This window comes from Mastigoproctus giganteus, chromosome 11 (genome assembly GCF_048544385.1).
Source record: "Mastigoproctus giganteus isolate SK-2022 chromosome 11, ASM4854438v1, whole genome shotgun sequence".
Classification (NCBI taxonomy): Eukaryota; Metazoa; Arthropoda; class Arachnida; order Uropygi; family Thelyphonidae; genus Mastigoproctus; species Mastigoproctus giganteus.
This window is the reverse complement of record NC_143585.1, coordinates 70,499,390-70,523,095: the sequence shown is the minus strand read 5'-3', so window position 1 is coordinate 70,523,095 and position 23,706 is coordinate 70,499,390. Positions and strand designations below refer to the sequence as shown.

The window sequence follows — 23,706 nt, the reverse complement described above, 5'->3', positions numbered from 1 at the left end:
CCGATCTTCAGGTAATTCTCCAGTGGGGCAAAGACAACTTAGTTGATTTCAACCCTTCTAAAACTCAATCTTGTCTTATATCTCGCAAAAAGGATTCTTCTGCTCCTATGCTTATCTTTAGTGACACTCCGATTTCTAGGCAAAATGATATATCTCTTTTGGGGATTACCCTGACTTCTAATCTCTCTTGGCACAAGCACATTACAAATATTGCTTCTTCTGCATCTAAAAAACTTGGTTTTCTCTTTCACTCTCGGCGTTACTTTTCTTCCAAATAGCTGCTCATTCTGTATAAATTGCAAATCCGCCCTGCCATGGAATATTGTTCTCACATCTGGGGTGGTGCCCCCAAAACCTCTCTCAGGCTTCTTGATTCCATTCAGAAGAGGGCAGTTAGGTTAATTAATGATTCATCTCTAACAGAGTCTCTCCACTCGCTTTCTCATAGACGTACTGTTTCTGCTGCATGCCTCTTCTACAGATACTTCCACGGGCACGGTTCTTCTGAATTGGCTTCTTTAATTCCCACTCTCTTTCAAAACAGTCCGAACATGTGCCGCCACCAGCCAACATCCATTTACTGTCCAACTTCAAACCCACAGAACCAACTTTTCATCTTCCTCATTTATTCATTCAACTGCCGTTTTCTGGAACAACCTTCCTTCATTCGTATTTCCTGAAAATTACAGTCTACAGAAGTTCAAGTCCAGTGTCAATAAATATCTTCTTTCGTCTTCTCAACCTCCAACTCAAGCACGGTACTAAGTACTATAGGTTCTAATACCTCTCGTGTTTGGGGTTCACATAAAAAAAAAAACAATGTTGTGTGATATTCTGTTGCTATTCTATGTTTCCTCCTTTTAGATCTGTCAGCACTTGTTAAAAGATATTTTTATTCCCTAGTTTATAATTTATTTAAATTTTAAAAATACCCCTTTCAATTGTCTTTTCAGTTTAATGATGTAGCACTTTTGTAATTAACATGCTATAACTTTATGATAAAATTCTATATAGGAATACTGTTTCTCATGCCATGGTGATGGACTCAAACCAACTCTTCAAGGAGCAAGAGAACGTTGCTATCACTGCCATGGAACTGGTCGTAGAAGGTTAGTTCATGAAGGTTAAATAATCAATAGGTTTGGTGAATCCTGTTTTTTTTTATTATTGTTGTTACAGTTACCTTTCAAAAATTAGTCTTATGATGATTTACAAGCCAAATACAAGAAATATGAGCCAAAACACTACCTTCCCCATCAATAAATCAGTAAGGGCCACCTTCCTTGTCAATCACAATTGTAAAAGACCAATAAGTGACAAATATAGAAGCAGTACATCATAAATATCAAAACAAGTTGACAATAAAACTTTAACTTAAGCATGTGGTTCAATAGTAATTGATACGAGGTGTTACCCAAATGTTCCCGAAATTTGAAAGTTGCATGGGAACTACATCTAGTACAGACTTGTGGCACTAGGTAACACTGTATACATCCTTTGTGAATCAGTGTGCAACGTGGTGTCAGGCTGGATAGAGTCGTTGAATATTTATGCACAGTTCTTTGGCGGTGTGTTTCATGTAGTTTGTGATTGTTGCAATGGCTGATGTGAGAGAGCAATGTGCTTGCATCAAGTTTTGTTTCCTTCTTAACGATACAGCAGGAAAAACCCATAAGAAGTTGAAACAAGCTTTAGGTGACAATGCTTTAGGCCAAATGCAGACCTACTATTGGGTTAACCGTTTTAAAAACAGTTGAATGTCAGTTGATGACAACGATCACTCTGGGCATCCATCATCAAGCACCACCCTGGAAAATGTTGCAAAATTTTGGTGGCAATCCATGAAGACTGCTGACGATATTTGTGGCATTGTAGGACTGTCGTATGGCACATGTCAGTTGATTTTGTCAGATGAGTTGAATATGAGAAGGATTGCGGCCAAGTCATGCCACGGTTACTGAGTGAAGACCAAAAGTAGCATTGCATGGAAGTTAGCAGAATCTTCAAAATTGGGCCAGGAGTGATCAAAACTTCCTTTCTACAGTTGCCACTGGTGATGAGAGATTTGGATATCTAGGTATGACTGAAAAACCAAGCAACAATCATCCCGGTGGAAGAGCCTATCTTCGCCCGACCAAAGAAAACCCGACAAGTGAGGAGCAATGTGAAGTCCTTGGACATTGGTGGGATTATCCATAAGGAATTCGTCCCTCCTGGCTAGACCGTTAATGCAAAGTTCTATTGCGACGTCCTGAGGCAGTTAAGGGAAGCCATCAGGAGGAAACGTTCAGAGAAGTGCCACACAAAGAACTGGGACCTTCATCATGACAACACATGGGCCCACCCATCTCTCGCTATGGCACAGTTTTTGGCATCCAACAACATGACAGCTGTGTCCCCTTTATTCGCCAGACTTAGTCCCCTTCGTTTTTTCCTCTTCCCAAGAATGAAAATCAAGCTGAAGGGTCGAAGATTTGACAGTGTAGAGGATATCCAAACCGAATCGCAGGTGGTGCTGAACACTATGATGAAAAAGGACTTTCAGGACACATTCAAATCATGGGAGAAGCACTTGGATTGGTGTTTACACTGTCAAGGGGACTACTTCGAAGGCGACGGTGGCAAATAAGACCAAGGGTGAGTCTAATTTATTTTATAAATATATTTTTGGAATTTTGGTAGCACCTCATACACCGAAAAAACTGCAAGTTTACACATTGTGCCATCTAGATTTTTTTATGCTCTTATAATCAAATTTGAAGCATTATACCTTCAAATATTTAATGCGCTCATATCAGAAACTGTACAATTTTGTGAATAAATTTGGTAAATTGTGGACTTAGTTTGGTCAGCTGACTTTTTGTCAGCTGACCAAACTAAGTCCACAATTACCATTCCTATGACCACAGTGTGTTTCCTTATAGCAATCAAAAGTCTGCGAGTTCTAACAGAATTCATAGATAGCAAGTTGCTCAACTGGGATATTGAAAGCATTAAGTTAAATAATACTTAACTTTAACTTAAATATAATCGTATTTAGAGAACCAGTTCATCATTCAGTAATGCTACTTTGAAAACAAATTTTTTGAGCTAAATTGAAACAAATCGATTTCATGAAAAAAAAAAAGTTTCCATTACTTCTCAGTAGCATTGGTTTCAATGTGAGAACTTACCAGAGACTATTATGAAATAAGAAAGAATTGATGTTCAGTGCAAGCACTCCTCGACTTAAGTTCTTAATTGTGTTTTTTTCACGTACATAAGTGCGTTTTGTATGTAAGTCCAACTTTGGTCTTGTAGATACTAAATACATGTACAGTACAACTCCCTGAGATTATAACCCCAAACAAACTTCACCAGACTGTATATATGGTATTGTTTACAGCATTTTGTGATTTGCAACCAAGTTAAATGAGGCTGAAAAAACACAATGGCTAAGGTAAAGAAAGCCAACACGAGAACCGTCGGCTAACTTACGTGGAATATTAGTTTCCCGACACGGCACTCTAGCACTGCTTGCTCGGTAAACAGACGGTAGATGTTATCGGTCTGGAGCAGAAATCGAGAAGGATATATTGATTGACAGGTAGGCATGGCAAATGATGAAATGATTGGTGGTGGGCATGACAGACGACAAGCTACTGCATAGTCATTGGTTGGCATTATGATTTGTATTTACTAGTAAAGAACGGTGCATAATAGTTTTGTAATGAGCGGTAAACAGGTAATAGTAGTGATGAATCTTTTAAAGATGGAAGAAATTTGTAAGGAAAATAAAACGTTGCTTGATTTTTTGATGAAAACTAAATTGATAAGACCGAAATTGTACTGTTTTAAGTGCAATGATTATTTTCAACTAATTGAATCATGAACAGAGTCATGTGGAAAGTTTTGGTGTTGTAAAAAATGTTCTTCGCAAGTTTCTTTATTGAAACATAGTTTTATGGAAAATACAAAACTTTCATTGAAAAAGATAATGTACATTATATACTTTTGGTCAATGTGCATGCTAGTAACTACGACAGCATTCCATCTGGAGATTTCGAAAGTGACAGCAATTAAGTATTATAAGAAACTAAGAGATATTTGCGAATTTCAGTTGATAAAAAAACCCATTAAGTTGGGTGGATCGGGGAAAATTGTAGAAGCAGATGAAACTGTATTGGTAAAACCAAAACATCACAGAGGACGAAATTTAACTGCCAAGAAGAAATGGGTGTTTGGTGTGTTCAAAAGAGAATCTAAATTCGTCTTCATGAAATTGATAAAAAATCAGAAAGCAAAAACTCTTTTGTGCATTATTAGAAAAGTAGTGAAGAAAAACACTATCATCATAACAGATGAATGGTGTGCATATAGCCGTATTACGGCCTTAGAAAAAAATAATTACAAACATTTAACGGTGAAACACAAGGAACATTTTGTAGATCTACATACAGGAACATATACGAATAATATCGAAGCCCAGTGGAAGAAACTAAAAAGTTTAACTAAAAGGGTAAATGGCAGCTGTAAACATATGTTGATGGGTCACATTAGCATTAGCATTAATTGAAATCCTGAAGCACATTAGCATTAGTAGAGGCATATGATGTAAGAAAGCAAGCTTATGCAGCATCAGCCAAAAAAAAAAAAAAACCACTTCCACTTCACCCCTCCGTTCGTTCGAAATACCTGTCCAGCTGAGCCTTAAATTTATTTAGGCTATCAACTTTCACGACAAGGGATGGAAGTCTGTTCCACCAACCAACTACCCACTGGCTAAAGGCAAATTTCCTCACATCTATCCTACATCTGTCTTTCCTCAATTTGAATTTATGCCCTCTCATGTGATTATTCTGAGCAAGAGGCAGTATCCCATCAGCATTGAGCATGCTCAAACCATTCAAGGCTTTGTACACCTCTATCAGATCACCTTGCCGTTGCCTAGTCTCCAGACACTGTAATTTGCAAAACTTAAGCCTTTCTTCATAAGAGCAACCCTTTGTTCCATTCACCAATCTTGTTGCTCTTCTCTGTACTCGTTTCAACAACTCTACATCCTTCCTAAAATGAGGCCTCCAGACCTGTATACAGTGCTCAAGGTGTGGCCTAACCATTGCCTTATACAAGGGGATAATCACCTCTCCTTATCCATGCTAGAAAAATTCTTGTATATCATTGACAAGACACCATGAGCTACTCTTGCAGACCGAGTGCACTGCTAAAAAAACTTCATATCTGCCTGCATCATTACCCCCAGGTCCTTTTCATTCTCTACTACTGTCAGTGTAGTACCACAGAGTTGATATGTTGCTCTGGGGTTGCTGTTTCCCATATGTAGTACTTTACATTTGTCAATGTTAAACTTCATTTGCCACCTCTCAGCCCATCTGCTCAACCTTTCCAGATCCTGTTGCAGAGCATAGTGTCAGTAGTGTCCTTGACAACCCTGCCAACCTTTGTATCGTCTGCAAACTTGGACATTAAGCTTGATATACCATCATCAATATCATTTATAAATACAGAAAACAACAATAATGGACCCAACACTGAACCCTGGAGGACTCCACTAATAACATTAGTCCACGATGAGCAGTGTCCATTGATTACCACTCTCTGTCTTCTTCCCCTCAACCATCCCTTTATCCATAGCAGCAATTTGCCTCCAATGCCACACTGCTCCAATTTGTGCAGCAGTCTTCCATGTACAACAGTGTCAAAAGCCTTTCTAAGATCCAAGTATGTAATATCAAAGTTATTCCCTGCATCCAGTTCTTTTGTGACTGCTTCATAGTATCCAATCAAATTGGTCAGGCAAGACTTCCCCTTAACAAAACCATGCTGTGTCCGAGCTATAACTGAAGCTTGTCTAGATGATCCTGCAGTGCTTCTTTAACCAGTACCTCCATTAATTTTCCTGGAACAGAAGTTAAACTCACAGGTCTATAATTACTTGTGTCGGTCTTTGATCCTGCTTTGTGAATTGGGGTCACATTTGCACATCTCCAGTTTGTGGTTACCACCCCTGAGTCTAAGGAACCTCTCGTAATTATGGCTAAGGGTTTGCTTACTTCCTCTGCTGCCTCCTTTAATATAACTGGATAGATCCCATCCACCCCAGGTACCTTTCTTGTGTTTAGTTTCAACAATTTCTCCTCCACTTTACTCTCAGTTATTACAAAATTCTCTAGCTTACTGCCAGAGTTGAATACACCTCTGGCATTCCCCTCGCTGAATAACTCCTCATGTGTGAATGTCGATGCAAAATATTCATTTAGTTTGTTAGCTACCTGAGCAGGATCATCAACAGTTGACCCATCGATATCAAGTGGACCAATCTGATTCATCCCCTTCCTTCTAGAGTTTACATAAGTAAAGAACTCTTTTCTGTTTTTCTTTGCATCCCTTGCCAAAGATTTCTCATAATCTGCCTTTGCCTGCCTTACCTCTTTTGTAACTTGGTTACAGATCAACTTGTATCTATCATAGGCTTCTGGGTCACGTGTTAATTTATATGTATCCCATGCATTTTTCTTCTCTGTCATATGTCTCATTAGTTCATCTGACATCCATTTAGGCCTAAACCTTGAACAATATTTCTTAGTTGGTATGTAAAGCCTAGTGGCTTCCAAGATAAATTCTTTGAATGCTTCCCATTTTGAATTTGCTGTTGGTAACATCTTCAGTTGGTCCCATTGTATAGAATTTATATACTGTTTCAGACCATCGTAGTCGCCTTTACGAAAGCAATAACTCTTCCCTTTACCCCTAATGGTAGTTACCTCTTTGAGTAAATCCTACTTCAGCACACTGTGATCACTGCCACCTAGTGGTTCCTTTATCTGCAGATTCTTAATGCATGAAGAATCACTGCTGATAATCAAATCAAGAGTATTACTCCCTCTAGTTGCCTCCCGAACATGCTGATGTAGAAAACAATTATCCAATAAATCCACAAAAGCCTTGCTAGTGTGTGAGTGACCAACCCACAAATTCCAGTCAATATCTGGGAAATCAATGAATATATGTGCCGTAAAATTTATGGGAAAAATCATAAAGATACTTTTCGCAATATTGTTACTCAAATTGCAAATAGCTATTCAGGTCCAACTGTATGATTCGTATTCATGAATTTTTTTTCTGAAAAAGAAATTAATTCAGAATTAATTAAAAAGAATTTAGGTTGGGAAATAATAGAAAAAGAAAGAAAGATTGTTTATATTTATATATATATATATATATAAAAGCCCTCATCAAGGCGAAAAGCCCTCATCAAGCTTCGGGTGTTGTCTCCCTTTATACCTCTAGTATCAGTCATGCAAGGATTTAAGTTCAGATCATTCTTTTGCCCTGTCACAAGGTTCATCTGTCGGAGATTTTGTAACATACTTTAGGCAGGTTTTCAAAATACTAATTCTGTCTATTTTAAGTAGTTAATTTCATTCTATAATTGAATTATGTGCAATTTTATACTGTACCTTGAATCAGTTATTATGGGTTCCCTTTTCCTGAAGATCTGAACAAAACTTGAAAATCTCAGGTAAGAAAAAAATTCCTGGCTTAAACTTTCTATACAGAGTACAGAGCACAGAGTATTTTTTGGTCTAACGGCACCAGGGATTTACCCCATCTCCGCGTATGTTCTTTGTATCGAGGACAGTATGCTGTCAAGGCCAGAGGTTTAAAAGTGTGTGGATCATGTATTGTGTAATATGTTGTGCCCCTTGTTCCTCTGGCTTGTTAGCCGCCAGGCCACAGATGGGACCTGTCGTTTACGTACTCCGCCATGTGGAGACCAGCCAGGTGTTCCCTTAAAGTTTGCTCTGGCAGGTCCTACCACCTATTTTCAGTGGCTTTCAGTGACCTTAAAAAAAAAAAAAAAAAAAAGTAATAATAAATAAAAAATAATAATAAATAAAAAATAATAATAATTAAAAAAAATAAATAAATAATAAATAAATTAAAATAAAAATTCTTCTTTTCTTTTGGGCACAGATGGTACATTATACAATGCTTAGAGGGGCTATAAGGGATAAGCGCTGGAGGTGATAAGATTTCCTAATAGGTTGGGCATGAATTTTGGTATTTTAAATTTGTACATGTGGGGCAGGCACTGTTGTAAGGAGAAAGAGATGGGATGGGAGGTGGAAGACTGGGGGGTTGGAAAAAGGAAGTAAGGGGTCTATAGATAAGATGACCCCTGTTGAAATAGTGGGGCATGCCCATGCCCCACCAGAGGAGAAAGAGGGATGGCAGGAGGGGGGAGGAGACACCAGGCCATCCCCTCCCCCCTGCTAGGGAAAGAGGAGTAAAAAGCAGGCTAGACAGAGCCAGGGCGCTATATGGCTATATGGCATCATAAGATGCAATCTTTGAGGTCCGAGTCCAAATTGCAATCTTCGTCTTTGCATTAGTCCGGTGGAGGTCCAAGTCCAAAAGTCAGGTCCAGTTTGTTATGTTCATGTGTTGTATCTGCTTCAGGCAGTCACTAGTTCAGAGTTTCGCAGTCATCTCAGGTAGTTACGTCTGTGTTTTCATAGGTTAGTGATGATGTGGCAGGGATCTTTGTCTTTCAAAGAGTTCGCGGGCAAAGACGGTGAAAGCCTGGTAATTATCTTCTTCTTGCAATATTATTTCTTCTCGGTTTCTTAGCAATGAGTTGATGCATGTATATAGCAGACATCTGAGGTCCTCATAGTTGCCATAGTCATGGATAAGATGTTCCCAGGTTTCCTCCTGACCGCAGTTACAGCTTGGGTTGTCAGAGATTCCCAGCTCGTTGAGTTTCCCTCTGAAGGAGACATGTCCCGTTAGAAGGAAGGTGGTGTACAAGCCAGGGGAAAACCAGGACGGGGAAATAGAATATACCCTACTGACATCGAGTATAAATTTTTTGGTGACTTGCCCTTTTGTGGTAAGATTCCATCTATTTTGCCAGATAGATTGCAGGTGTTCCGTTAACCTCTTATTTTCTGAGGATTTGCTTTTCTGTGGATCTGTTGTGTAGCCTAAATAAGTTGTGGTTCTTCCTTTCGAATGTTGGTGTAGCAGCCTACAGTGCACAATCTCCAGGTCCAGGGGAAGGAAGCCCGTCAGGACCTGGAGTGCATGGGTGCTCACTGTGCAGCAGGCTCTAGTTGTTGTCAATAGTATGGATCGGTGGATCGACTCCAGTTTTTTCTTGTTGACTGCTGTGTTTGCTTTCTGATACCAGGTGCCTGCACCATAGGCAAGGATTGGGATGAAAAGAGCTTTGTATAGAAGGGAGAGGGCCCTCTTCTTTAGTCCCCAGTCCCTCCTGGTGATTTTGGTTATCAGGGCCGAGAGCCTCCTTGTTTTCGTTCTGAGATAACAGAGATGAGATGTGAAGTTCAAGTTTCGGTCTAGTATTATTCCTAAGTATTTTAGTTCCTGTTTGAGTTTGATGGTCGCTCCATTTATTTTGATTAGTGGAGGTCTACCAGGGTCAAGAGCACCCCAGAGGAGTATTGAGTTTGTTTTTTCGGTTGAGATCATTAGAAGATTCCTCTTGGCCCAATCCTGTAGCATGTGTGTGGCATGATTGCCTATGGCCTCCAGTTGAGCCCTGCTGTCTGCTTGAAGCATCATAATCAGATCATCAGCGTATGCCTGTGTAGTGACATTTGGAACATCTAGATTTAAAAACTCATCAAGCACCAGGTCCCACAGGAGCGGCCCCAGGATGGATCCCTGGGGGCAACCCCTGTAAACCAGTCTGTTTACAGAGGTAAAGGGAGTGTTGACAGTGATTCTTTGGTTTTCCAGGTAAGATTTCATGCAGCAAAATAGATTTGATGGGATTTCAGCCCATCGGAGCCTGGCCAGAACACTGGGCCACCAGAGGGAGTCAAAGGCTCCAGCGAAGTCAATTGAGATAAGGAGGAAATATTTCCTGTTACAGTTTCTGACTGCATCGATGATTCTCTCGAGGGCATCAGTGGTGGAGCATCCCTTCCTGAAACCAAATTGGTTTCTTGACATAAATCGAGCATTCTGGTAACGGTTTTCAATTCTGTGGTAGATGAGTCGCTCAATGAACTTGCTCAGCATCGACAGCAGAGCGATAGGCCTGTATGAGCCTGGCATGACCTCGCTATTTGTGGTATCTGTATTCATGGTTGCTGATTTAATACAAAATGAAACCTAAAAAAAAAATGTGAATTTTAAAGTGCCGTGAACATTTTCCACCATAAAAAACATGGGCGTGGCTAAAATCATCTTCCCCGGTCAAAACAGTGCTCGGTGGGTGAAGGGGGAGAGGGATGACAAAATTGCGAGCGTGGATGTTTTCCGCCAATCCTTGTTCAGTATGTGTAATGTGCTTGTCATGGTAGATTTTGTCGTTTACTTTTAATTGCTTTTAATTGATATGCTTACAAAAGTGAAAAATCTACCGTTTTGCAGTGTGTTAGTTTAAACAGACTTTTTCGAGTGTATTAGCGGTTAAAAGAAAGTGACTTTATTGTGGACAAGTTCTTTTCTAACCCCTACAAAAATATGGCTACGAATAACAAGGGAATTGTGAAAAGATCAAAGAAGGTAATGACATTAGCGAGTAAAATTGAGTTATTAGAAAAATTTCTAATGGTGAAAGTGTCTCATCAGTGGCAAAACATTATAAAATCAGTGAGTCAACAGTACGATCAGTTAAGAAATCAGAAGAAAAAATCTGCCGTAGTGTCTGTGAAAATGCACTAATTGCATCAAAAATTTGCTCTGTAACTTGTGATGTTAGAAAACATCAGAAACATTAGAAAAAATGGAAAAGGCTTAAAATCAGTGGGTAGAAGACCAAACTCAAAGTAAAATTCCGTTAAGTTCACTCATCATTTGTGAAAACGCAAAACACCTTTATCAACACTTTAGCGAAACCCCTTTACCCCTGATGCTAGTTACCTCTTTGAGTAAATCCCAGTTCAGCACACTGTGATCACTACCACCTAGTGGTTCCTTTATCTGCAGATTCTTAATGCATTAAAATCAATACTGATAATCAGATCAAGAGTATTACTCCCTCTAGTTGCCTCCCGAACATGCTTATGTAGAAAACAATCATCCAATAAATCCACAAAAGTCTTGCTAGTGTGTGAGTGACCAACTCACAAATTCCAGTCAATATCTGAAAAATTAAAATCCCCCATTATAAGACTCTCTGATTTACTGGCCCACTCTATTTCCCTGTACAGTTTCTTATTATACTCACCAGAGTTATTAGGCCTATAGCACACTCCTACTCTCAATTTTGATCTCCCATCTTATGTCACACCAAACTGACTGGACAGTGCACTGTCCAGCGATGTCGACTGGATTCACTTCCTTGGATTTTATGTGTTTCTTAACTAATAGCATAACCCCTCCTCCCTTCCTATCCTGTCTATCCTTTCTGTACACATTGTACTCCTCAAATTCCAGTTCTGCATTCCTTATATCTGTGTGACACCACATCTCTGATATCCCAACAATATCTGCCTTTGATGTTTTGAGCAATATCTCAAATTCATCAAATTTATTTACCAAACTCCTAGCATTGGTGTATATGCAAGTATACATGCACCTGTTCCTATTCTTAGCTACCCTAACACAACCCATGTGTTTACTTGTACCGCAATGACTCCCAGCAGTCTCGGAAATACCCTGCATCTTGTTTTCCAGGCTGCTGCTCATTCCAATAGAAGCACTGCAAGAATCACTTTCACCTCTGCCAGTGGCTACTGTTAATCTATTAGTCCTTGTGTCCCCCCAAGCTAGCAGTTTTCCGATCCACCTAACACTGCCTCGATAGTATCAGCAAATATTCTTGCATCCTTTTTATTTAAGTGTATCCCATCCCTGTAGAAGCAGTCTCTCCTGTTAACAAGTACAGACTAGGCTGAAAAAATTCTACCCCTTGAACCTTGTACAGTCTTTCCAGGGCCGAATTGATCAACAAGGTTCTCATCATATACTTCCTCCTATCGTGTCTGGGCAGAATTGCAGACACTTTCAAATTCAACCCTAATTCATGGCTTTTTTTAAACAGTGACCTGTACTTGTTAAGTAATTCTGCCGGTCTCCTACTCTTAATATCATTAGTGCCAACATGTACAACTATATCACCTTTTGTCCCCTTAAAAGATGATATCCGCTGTACAATGTCATCAACCTTTGCCCCCGGCAGACATACCCTGGTCCTGTTTCACCTATCCTTTTTACAAAGCATGTTCCCCGTTTCCCTGAGAATAGCGTCACCAACAACTACTACTTCCTGTGGGACCAGCGCATTCTGCCTTTAGGGTTGCCGCTGTGTTGCGCAATGAATAAGTACAAGTCTGGTGTTGATGTGCAGCTGAGAGCTTGATGGGCTCCTCAATTTAGAACCTTCTAGGGCATCCACCCTGTCCTTCAAGCTCTCATATAGGCCCATAATAACGCTGAGTTGTCACCTAATTTCCTTATGCTCCTTACATCAAGCACACACACACACACACACACACACACACACACACACACACACACACACACACACACACACACACACACACACACACACACACACACACACACACACACACAAAGACATGCCCCATGGCAATATCATGTCCCGTACCCAATTGCTCCACAAACATCAAGCAAGCAGTGCATTTTAAAAGCCTGTGATTCAGAGGGCAACTGTCCCCCTCAGCTCTCCCCTGAGCCGCAGCACTCCCATTAGCTTGAGTCTTTTGCTTTGGTGCTCTGGTCTGAGTCATGATTTCGATTTAATTTCAATAAAATTTCAATTTCAGTACAAAATTATAACCCTAAACTTGTATCCCAACACAGTTATAATGCTATATATATATATTTCAGTTTCGAGTATTATCTAAGAGTTCCGTTTATATAACTTCTGTATCAAGTTATGTATTAATTAATTATGTTACGTTTGTAATCTAAGTCGTTATATGTATTTAGTTAAAAAGTACAATTTAATTGACAATGAAGTTTAACAAGATTAATAGATTTTTACTGATTAATTGACAATATTATATTATATACTATACTATATTATACTATACTATACTATACCAAGCTTCCGCTATCTAGTTTGGGATATAACACTGTATCGTATAACAATGACGGCAAGTTACGAACGGTAAATCTACGGACACTTAAGTTTAATTAACTTAATTAACTTCCAAATCTCGCTCTCTCAATTCAGAATAAACTAAGGATCCTGACTAGGTCTATAAGCTACTTATAGAAAATAATTTAATATTACAATTGGTCAATAAAGTGGCTAAATATGGCTAAAAAACTTCTCGTTCAGCGGAGTTGCAACTTGTAACACGTGGATTTGATACCCTTACTGATACTAAGTAATACCTACAAAATCTCTATCTAAATTAAACTTTAAACTAAGTATTGTAACTAGTAATATAAAGCTACTCTAGAAAATAAGTTAATATGCCAAGTTAAGCTAATAACACAGAAAAAAACTTCTCTATTCCAGGAACAGTAAAAACTTCGCCTGCACAAGGCTACTCTCGTTCTCCCACTTGTATCAATAACCTCTTGTTCACCAAATTTATTTATACAGTATGCCATTTTAATTATTATTATTTAGGTATATTAAATGGAATAAAATAATTTAATTATTTTATATAATAATTATATAAATCTTTAAATAATATTACTGAGTTTATTTTATATAATAATTATATAAATCTTTAAATAATATTACTGATTTCTATGTAACTATTTTTTAACAGGTGTTGGAAATGCAATGGTGATGGGCTTGCTATGTGTCGTGCTTGTGCAGGAACAGGACAAATTAAATGCTATATACGTCTTGTTGTTACGTGGTAAGTGATGTAGTAATTAAGGTTGTTCTTTATTGTTTTTTTATGTGACTATTAATTTAAATTGAAACAATATTTCTTCTCTAAATAAAAATTATTAAAAATTATGTGACCTTATGATATTCTTATAATATTTGATTTCTATAATACAGTAGCCACAAATTTATTGTGATGAAAATTATTGATAAATTCAATTCTTGCTCTACTTCATACCACCTTATTCAGACTTGCAGAACATGGAACTAAGTGAAAGTAATAGAGAACTATCAGACAGTTGTACAAAGAGTTCTAGAACTAGAAGAATATTAAGTTGGAAAATATAAAATAACTTATGCACTTCTCTCCTCCCTCCTCATGTTGTACTAACTACCAGCTGACCTTTGAATTAACCCAACTGTCAACCTCAACTACTCATGGAAGTAACTTATTCCAGTAATTAACAACTTGTTAGTTAAAGAGAAAACTTCGTACAACACAGTGAAATCCCTTTCCTTGCAAGTTGACTTTATGGTTCCCTAGTTATGAAATCATTTATAACAGCAAAAATTTTGCTATCATTCATTTTACTAACCTTTTTCAGACTATTATAAACCTCAATCAGGTCTACTTTAAGGTGACTGATTGCCAAGCTGTGTAGTGCACATATTCAAAGTCTTTCCTCATATGGATCCCCCTTTATGTTACCAACTAGGTTCCCATCTTTGGACCCTTTCAAGAAGTTTTATGTCTGATTTTTTTAGGTACCTTCTTCGTATTGGACACTATTACAAGTTTGCTCTTACAATTGCCTTATACAGTGAGATTGTAACCTCCTACTCTACAAACAAATGTTCGACAAATCTTCAATGGTACACTACGGACTATTGATATACACCTAATTCTGTTTTTACACGATAGGTACGTTCCTGAAAAATACGTGTAAAAAAAATTCGTGTAAAAAAAGACATTGTATTTATGGAAGAAAATAAGATTGGTTCCTGGTTTAAAAAATCAATAAAAATAATTTAAAAAAAAACACATAAAATATTCGTTTTAAGTTTATTATTTTATTTCAACAAAATACTCATGTAATAATATGTAATGAAAATGTATTAAAGTAAATTTGTATGCATATGAAATGAAAAAAATTCTTCATGAACAAAAAAAAATCTGTTTTACACATAACAAGATTTTATTCATTTTCACTTTCTGATAATAAATGGCGCATACGTTTGTGTACGACTGGAATATCACTGCTATCACTAGAAATGTTGTGGACATCGTCTTCTTCCTCTATTAATGAAATTCTTTCTGTGATCTCTTGAGCAAAATCAGCACTAGTCTCCTCTGGTACTGATGTTTCACTGGTTTTACAAACGAATTCAGTTATTAATCGTTGTGTTCGTGTTTTGGTTAGGCCGTTATATAATTCTCTGTAAGAGGCTGTCAACAACTTCAATTCACGTTGAAACTTCCCAGCGTGTTCCTCATTAGGGTCATGTTTGACAAAATGATTACCTAATTTTCTGGCCAGTTCCAGACCTTTTATTAAATCTGCATTTAGAACAGGATCATTTTCTTCATTATTACTACGTTCTGTGGGATAAGGAGTTCCAAAGACAACCTCTAATATTTCATCTTCGCTTAGGGCTTTGTCGGTTAACAATTCATCAATATCTTCAAACAATAGATCATCGAATCCTTCTCCACCAATTTTGTGTGCCATTGTAATGATGTTGGGAAATTCGGTCGTATTAGGGATGATGGGATCTTTGCTTTTTACACATTGTGGCCAAACCGCTTTCCAACACGCATTTAAAGTTGCTGGTTTTAATTCAGTTAACGCTAATCCAACTTGATTGATACAATCCATAATTGAGAATTTCTTCCACACATCAATGACTGTTAGTGTTTCATCATTCAGTTTGTCCAAAACGTGTTGGAATGTTCGTTTTACGTAGTATGTTTTAATTGTCGCAATTATACCATGGTCTAGCGGTTGTATCAAAGATGTAGTATTAGGTGGCAGAAATAAAATTTGTACATTTGGGTGTTAAAAGACAGGATGGCCGGGTGCATTGTCAAGAATCAGAAGAACTTTAAACTCGAGACCTTTCAAATTCATATAACGTCTGACTTCTGGGACGAAACATTTGTTGAACCATTCTGTAAAGATAGTAGTGGTCACCCAGGCCTTCTTGTTTGCCATACAGTGAACAGGCAGTTTATTGATATCTACACCTTTCATTGAACGTGGGTTTAGGGCTCGATTTACCAGCAGTGGTTTCAACATACGATCTCCTGAAGCGTTGTAGAAAAATAATAAGGTCACACAATCCTTAGCTACCTTAAAACCACCAACAGTTTTCTGCGATTTGGCTACATATGTTCTGTTCGGCATTTGTTTCCATAAGAAACCAGTTTCATCTGCATTCCACACTTGATCAGGAGTGTATCCTCCATCTTCAATAATTTTTGCAAGTTCCTGCGGGAATACTTTAGCAGCCGATTCATCTGCAGATGCAGTTTCACCTTTAATTTTTATATTATGAAGAGCATTCCTTTTAAGAAACCCTGTCATCCAACCTGTACTCGCAGAAAATTCATACTTTCTGTTTAACTGAGATGAAGTGCTTGGCTCCTTTTCTTTAATCTGTCTGTAAATTCTTAGTGCTGTTTGCTTGATGGCATTTCCATCTACTGGTACTCGTTTTTGTGACTGATCCTCTATCCATATTACCAGAGCCTTTTCCATTTTTTCCTTGACAATATCTCTTGTATATGATGATGAATTAACACTTACTTTTGTTCCAGAACATACCCATACCGACTTCCTAATTGCAGCTTCATTTTTCTTAATAGTTCTTACGGTAGCTTCATGTACACCAAAATGCTTTCCTACAGACGTAGCCCCTTGTCCAGTTGCAAGATGATCTAAAATTTGAATTTTAAGTTCCAAAGAAATCGCTTTCCTTTGCATTTTGGTAATAGACGAATTATTCAACATTATATAAGGGCTACAGAAAAATATCTCAGTTATAATTAATAAAAAAAGGTATGAAAAATTTGTAACCTTCCAATTTATTGACTATCGGCAAAATTAATAAATTTATATGTGCACAAATTTCACTAAAGATTCTTTCACTTTGAAATAGAGCTTACTACTAAATGTCTTCCGAAGATACAATGCACGAATACCGTAGATATGCAAAAAATTCAAAACGTTGATGATTCATTGATACCCAGACGTACACACTGGTAAACAAAAGCACGCGTTTCAAAACGCACACACTAGCTGTTATCCAATCTATTGGTGCGTGTAATATAGAAATGATACTAATATGCCACAAATAAAAAAAAATTTTCTTAGAATTTAGGCAAAAAAAAATTCATAGAAATCGTGTTAAATCAAAATGACTCGCGTAAAAAGAGAATGAAATATTTATTTTGAATTCGTGTTAAATCAAATTCGTGTAAAAAAAAGTTTGTGCAAAAACAGAATTAGGTGTATATCATCAGTAGTACTCTATGAGCCTTCCTTGCCACGTCTTCCTGTCTATGCTGCTCAGACAACTTCATGTATGCCCACATCATAACTCGTAAATTGCCTACTTCCTCTAAATTTAACACACCAAGTGTATAAGATAATTTTGGGTTGCTATTCCCCAAGTGTAAGACCTTGCATTTGCTACATTAAAACATAGCTGCCACCTTTCTGACCATCCTTGAGGTATATCCAAGCCATAGTAAAGGAGTGCTGCTTGACACTGATCATTAATCATCTTTCCTGATCTTCACATCATTTGTAAATTTTGATATCATGTCTTCTGTCCCTTTGCCAATGTCATTTATTAAAATCAGAAACAGCAGTGGTTCTAGAACCAAGCCTTGTTGATCTCATTTCTGGCCTCAGATGAATCTGAAAGTAACCATTAATCACAGCCCTCTGCATCCTATCTTGTAGCACCCTGCAATCCATTGTAGAATTTTACTTATGATCTCGCATTAGCATTAGTAGGGTATATGATGCAAGAAAGCAAGCTTATATGGCATCAGCCAAAAAAAAAAAAAAAAAACACCCTTCCCATTTCACCCATCCATTCATTTCAAATGTTTGTCTAGTTCTGTCTTGAACTAATTTAAGTTGCTGACCTCCACTACGACAGATGGAAGTTTGTTCCAACTATCAACCACCCATTGGCTAAAGGTGAATTTCCACACATCTATTCTACAATTGTCTTTCCTCAATTTGAATTTATGCCCTCTAAGGTGAGTAATCTGAGCAAGGAGAAGAATCCCATTAGCATTGAGCTTGCTCAATCCATTCAAGGCCTTATACAACTCAATTAGATCACCTCGCAGGTGCCTAGTGTCCAGAAGCTGCAACTTGCAGGATTAACACCAACGTTTAACACCAACTTTTATTCCACTCAGTAATCTCGTTGCCCTTCTCTGTACTCACACCAGCAGCTTTACATCTTTCCTAAAATGAAGCCTCCAGATGTGTATACAGTACTCAAGCTGTGGCCTGACCATTGCCTTGCACAAGGGGACAATCCTCCCCTTATTCCTGCTAGCAAAATTTCTGTATATCATTGACAAGACACCATGAGCTAGTCTTGCAGCTTTTTTGCACTGTTCAGAAAACTTCATATCTGACTGCACAATTACTCCCAGATCCTTTTCATTGTTCACTACCCTGAGTGTAGTACCTATGGGTAGCAGTACTTTACATTTCTCAATGTTAAACTTCAATTGCCACCTCTCAACCCATCTCCTCAACTTTTTCAGATCCTGTTGCAGTAGCTTATTATTATTACTGTCATTAACAACTCTGCCAACCTTCATTGATATCATTGCTAAATACACAAAACAACAATGAGCCAAGCACCAAACACTGGGGGACTCCACTAATAACATTAGCCCATGAAGAGTAGTGTCCATTGATAACCACTCTCTGTCTTCTTCCACTCAACCATATTTTTATCCATTGTAGCAACTTACCCTTGATACCATACAGTTTTCCATGTGTCACGGTATCAAGAGCTTTCCTAAAATCCAAGTATATGATATCAAAATTATTCTTTGCATTCAATTTCTTTGTGACCACATCATAATATCCAATCAAATTTGTCAGACAAGACTTCCCCTTAACAAACCCATGCTGTGTCTGAACTATAATTGCAGTGTTGTCTAGATGATCCTGCACCAATTCCTTAACCAGTGACTCTGTTATTTTCTCTTGAACAGAAGTCAAACTAACAGGTCTTTAAATACTCATGTCACCCTTTGATCCTACTTTGAGAATTGGGGAAACATGCCCATTTTTGGGCATGTTTCCCCAATGCATGAACATTTTTGGGAGAAGCAACATCAAATCTCCTCGGAGGATGCTGTCATCACGGATCATGCACAGGGGTTCTGGTACCGTAAATGGCTTGAGAGTTTACGTATTGGGGCAGCTAGCAATTCCATTAATAGAGACAAGGGTGTACGCTTACATCCCCTCTTTGAAACCGTGGTTCTTGGGCGAGATGAACGGTTTCAGCTAGCGCGCTCCCGAACCATTTCCGGTTCCGGTGCATAAATGGGAAATTCTGGCCTTACTCCCGAGGAACCATGTGACAAGTGCCGTGGATCTGCTATTTAAGGATGTGCCACACAGCAGAAATATGCTGTTGAGAAAGAATATTGCTATCTCCGAAAGCTACAGTTGTTACGGTATTTTATTAATTGTTTTTATCGCTTTTATCATCATATCTTATATATATATTTTATATTTTTGTATTTTATTGTAAATTAAATCACAACTATTTTATTTTATTTCATTTAATTTCATTTTATACACTCTTATTTTATTTTATTTTATTGTAAATAAAGTGTTTTAGTTGTAGGATTGGAATTTGTTTATTTGAATACTGGCTGGTGTAAAGTCTAATTGTTTAATATGAATTGTCCCAGCCTTGTAGGCCTATTTAGAGAAAGTGGAGGAGAAATTGTTGAAGATAAAAATAAGAAAGGCACCTGGGATGGATGGGATCTATCCCATCTTTTGGGAAAGATCCCATAAAGCAAATCTTTAGCCATAATTATGTGAGCTTCTTTGGACTCGGGGGGGGGGGGTATCCATGGACTGGAGATGTGCAAATGTGACCCCAATTCACAAAGGAGAATGAAAGGGCGACACAAGTAATTACAGACCTGTTAGTTTAACTTCTGTTCCAGGGAAATTAATGGAGCCATTGGTTAAAGAAGCACTGAAGGATCATCTAGACAAGACTTCAGTTTTAGCTTGGACACAGCATGGGTTTGCAGGGCTGCTGCGACCCTGTGTGCCACCAGTAAGTGAAATCAAATTTGACACCCTAAAATATTTGGATTAAAAATTAAAATAAGGTGTAAACAATTATTATTAATTTATTGAAAAAGAGAAGAATTACAACATATCTCACATATAATATAATGAAACAACAAACAAAAATAATAAAATCATAAAATAATAAAATCATCTTAAAATCCGAAATTCTGGAAATAAACTTTAAATTCTAAATCACAGTAATCGTACTCACAATAATCAAATAAAAAACGGAAAAATTACGCAAATTTGTTTCCTTGCTTTAAGATGTGTGAATTTATTAATTATTTCATTTATGTTTATTTATTCCAAAAGATCATTTTGTATTGAAATTATTGCCAAATTAGAGAGTCGTTGAGACCTTGATCATAAGTAATTTTTGATTAATTTTAAGTTTGAAAAACTCCTTTCACCTGAGGCAACCAAAACTGGTAAAGTAGAAAAATTCTTAGTGCAACTGCTACATTTGGAAAATTATCTGTAAAATCGTTTTTGAAAATATATTGTAAAACTTCAAATGGAGTAATATTGTCTTTGATATAAATTTGAAGTACTCTAAGTTCTTCAGATAATGCTACACCATCATTATCGGATTCGTTATGATCAGTGTCACTTAACTTAATATGTAAATCTTTGCAATGATTTAATAAATTGTCATCTGACCATTTTTTTAATTCAGAAATGCTATAAAGCATTTTAAATATTTCTATATGTTCTTTCATATTTCTAAACCTTTCAGTTAATGGAAAAATTGTTTGTCCCTAATTTGAAAGCAAGCATTGCTTTTGAAATTTTGTTGCAGATCCTGAATAGCTTCATCTCTACTTCCATAATCAAAATGGAGTTTTTTCAATCTTTTCCTCACAGTGGAAAGTTTCCTTTCCAGAAACTTTCCAGAAAGTTTCCTTTCTGGAAATGAAGCTCCAATGCCAATGATAGCAGCCATATTATTAGCTGAATAGAAAATTTTTGGACTGCTTCCGCTGTTATATTTTATTTAAAATATTCCGTGATATTTTGTAAACATTCAAGAGCTTCATGTATATCAGGATCTTTTTTCTTTTTTTTTTGGTAGCATTTACTTACCGGATTAATTTTATTTAAAATATCATGCCAAATTGTAATTGAACAAAGAAACTTATAAGATGTTATTTTTAAGGCTGATTTAGCATGTCTTTATTTTCGTCTTCGATGATTATAGTAAAATCATAGCAAACTATTTAGCTTCTCTGGTCATTTCTAGAATTTTATCTAATATTTTGCGAAATTATTTCAATAATTTCATTTTGTATTTGATTACCCACAGCACAGTATTTTTCAATTCAGATTTCTGAATTCTGCCATAACTGAATCAAATTTAGCAATTGTTTCAGTAAATTTAAAAAAGTTACCAGTGTAGAGCACTTTAGGGTTCAGGTTGTGAAATAGTTAACTGACGTGTGAGTTTGTGCAAGTGCATCATTTCTACATAAGCCAGCTACTAAGTAACTAGAAACTTGATGATACCAATTCCTAGTTAGTAGGTGGCTGCATCATGTAGAAATGATGCACTTGCACTAACTTACATGAAAGTTACCATTGCCGTTTTCATATAAATCTTTTAAAGATCCCTGAAATGCTATACATTGCCTTTGCTGAAAAAAATAGTATCATATACAGTATATATAATTCTGGCTGAACTCCAATACATGGATATCTCCGTTGCAGGTGTGGCTGAAGAATGGAGTGATTGTCCGGTGGAGTTCTGTGATTGGCTGATAATTGGGAATGCGTAATTTACCTCATTTTGCATTTATGATTTTTATGCTATTAAGAATAAAGTTCCTTATGCTATTAAGAATAAAGTTAAAAATTGTCAGGTGTTGGAAGATTACGCAACCAGTGATGATAACAGCATATCCTTCAGTATTGTTAATAGAGATGAAATAAGAGAATGTTGTGATACTGGGAGATATTTGATTAAAAATGCAGTGTGGCTCAAGTTCCAAAGTTTGTATATAAGGTATGTTAATGAAGTAGATTGGCAAGTGTTAACATCTGAACTGAATTGACTGAAATTTTAGTGAAAATTTGTAATTCGTGTATGAAAAAGAAGAAGTTGGTTACAAAGCCAGTTTTTTGGTGGAGTCAAGAACTTACTCAACTCAGGTTTCAAACTATGAAACTGAGAAGACAATATCAGAGGCAACGAAGGTATAGAAATTTAGAGTGACACAACTCAAAAATTTTCGATTTTCGGATTTTCTCATAAATCTGAAGATTATGTATTGGACTTGTAACAGGAAAAATGTCACAACAATAATACTAAATTAATCTGCTAGATTGTGCTATGTGTCACTTTGGTATTAGCAGTAATTCGATGGAGGCAAATGGAAATAGTATTGTAGCAGTTTTTGACTTGTGCCACTTTTCTTGGAAGATTACACAACCAGTGATATATATCTCTGAGTATTTTTTTTTTTTTTTTTTTATGAAAACCCCAAACACGAAAGGTATCAAAACCTATAGTACTTAGTACCATGCATGGGTTAAAGGAGAAGTATGGGGAGAGGGGGGATGCCGGAAACTTTGCTCTAGAGACTAAACATGGGTTTCACCACTTCAAGCCTCCAATAAACAAAGTGGTGGTATTTTACCGGTTGATGAAAGTCATCTACCACTGTATAGAACTGAGTATATAACAGATATATTTGAACTGAGTTAGATATATTTGAACTCAGATATATATAACTGAGTTATTTGATAGTATGAACCAGAGCTGTAATGCTCAATATGTTCTACGTTGATATCAATATTTGATATATATATATATATATATATATATCAAATTTTATATATCAATATAAAATAATAAGAGAAGCTTACCTCAATATAATATGTAGAACACTTCCGTATGATACTCTCCAGCAATTAAACAAAAAAATTGCAAATCTTACATTACATTAAAAAATAATTAAAACTCAATTGAACATAATTAAAACTCAATTGAACATAATTAAAAATCAATCTAACACAATTAAAAATTAAATTAATTAAAAGAAATTTAACGAAAGAAAAAATTTTGCAATTTTTTTTCGTTAAATGTCTTTTAATTTAATTTTTAATTGTGTTAAATTGATTTTTAATTGTGTTCATTGGATTTCTAATTGTGTTCAATTGTTTTTTAATTGTGTTCAATTGTTTTTTAATTGTGTTCAAATGAGTTTTAATTATTTTTTATTTTTTAATGTAATATAAGATTTGCAATTTTTTCGTTTTAATTGCTGGAGAGTATCATATGGAAGTGTTCTACATATTATATTGAGGTAAACTTCTTATTATTTTACAAATAACTGAGTTATATAGAGAGCAAAGGAAACAATATGTTAAAGCTGTCAACAGGATTATGTCGTGGTGAAAATATGTTGAAGAGCAAGAATCCCAAGATCCATGGAATACTGTTTTTAGAGTACTAACAAATAAGAAAAATATATCTGAAGTTGTTAATACTGTTGGAGGTGGCGAAAATCAAACTTTATCTTGGCACGATTCTGTGGGCAGAATTCAGGAAGG

At 36.6% G+C, this 23,706-nt stretch overlaps 1 protein-coding gene across 1 annotated transcript in view; it reads left to right on the top strand.

Moving 5' to 3' along the window:
* Positions 1 to 23,706, top strand: part of LOC150078109 (protein SSUH2 homolog) — a 215,535-nt gene that overhangs the window by 152,550 nt on the left and 39,279 nt on the right. The window contains exons 8-9 of the mRNA XM_090384941.1: positions 1,015 to 1,109; positions 13,731 to 13,823. Coding sequence (XP_090241067.1) covers positions 1,015 to 1,109; positions 13,731 to 13,823 — 188 coding nt within the window. The remainder of the gene's footprint in view (positions 1 to 1,014; positions 1,110 to 13,730; positions 13,824 to 23,706) is intronic.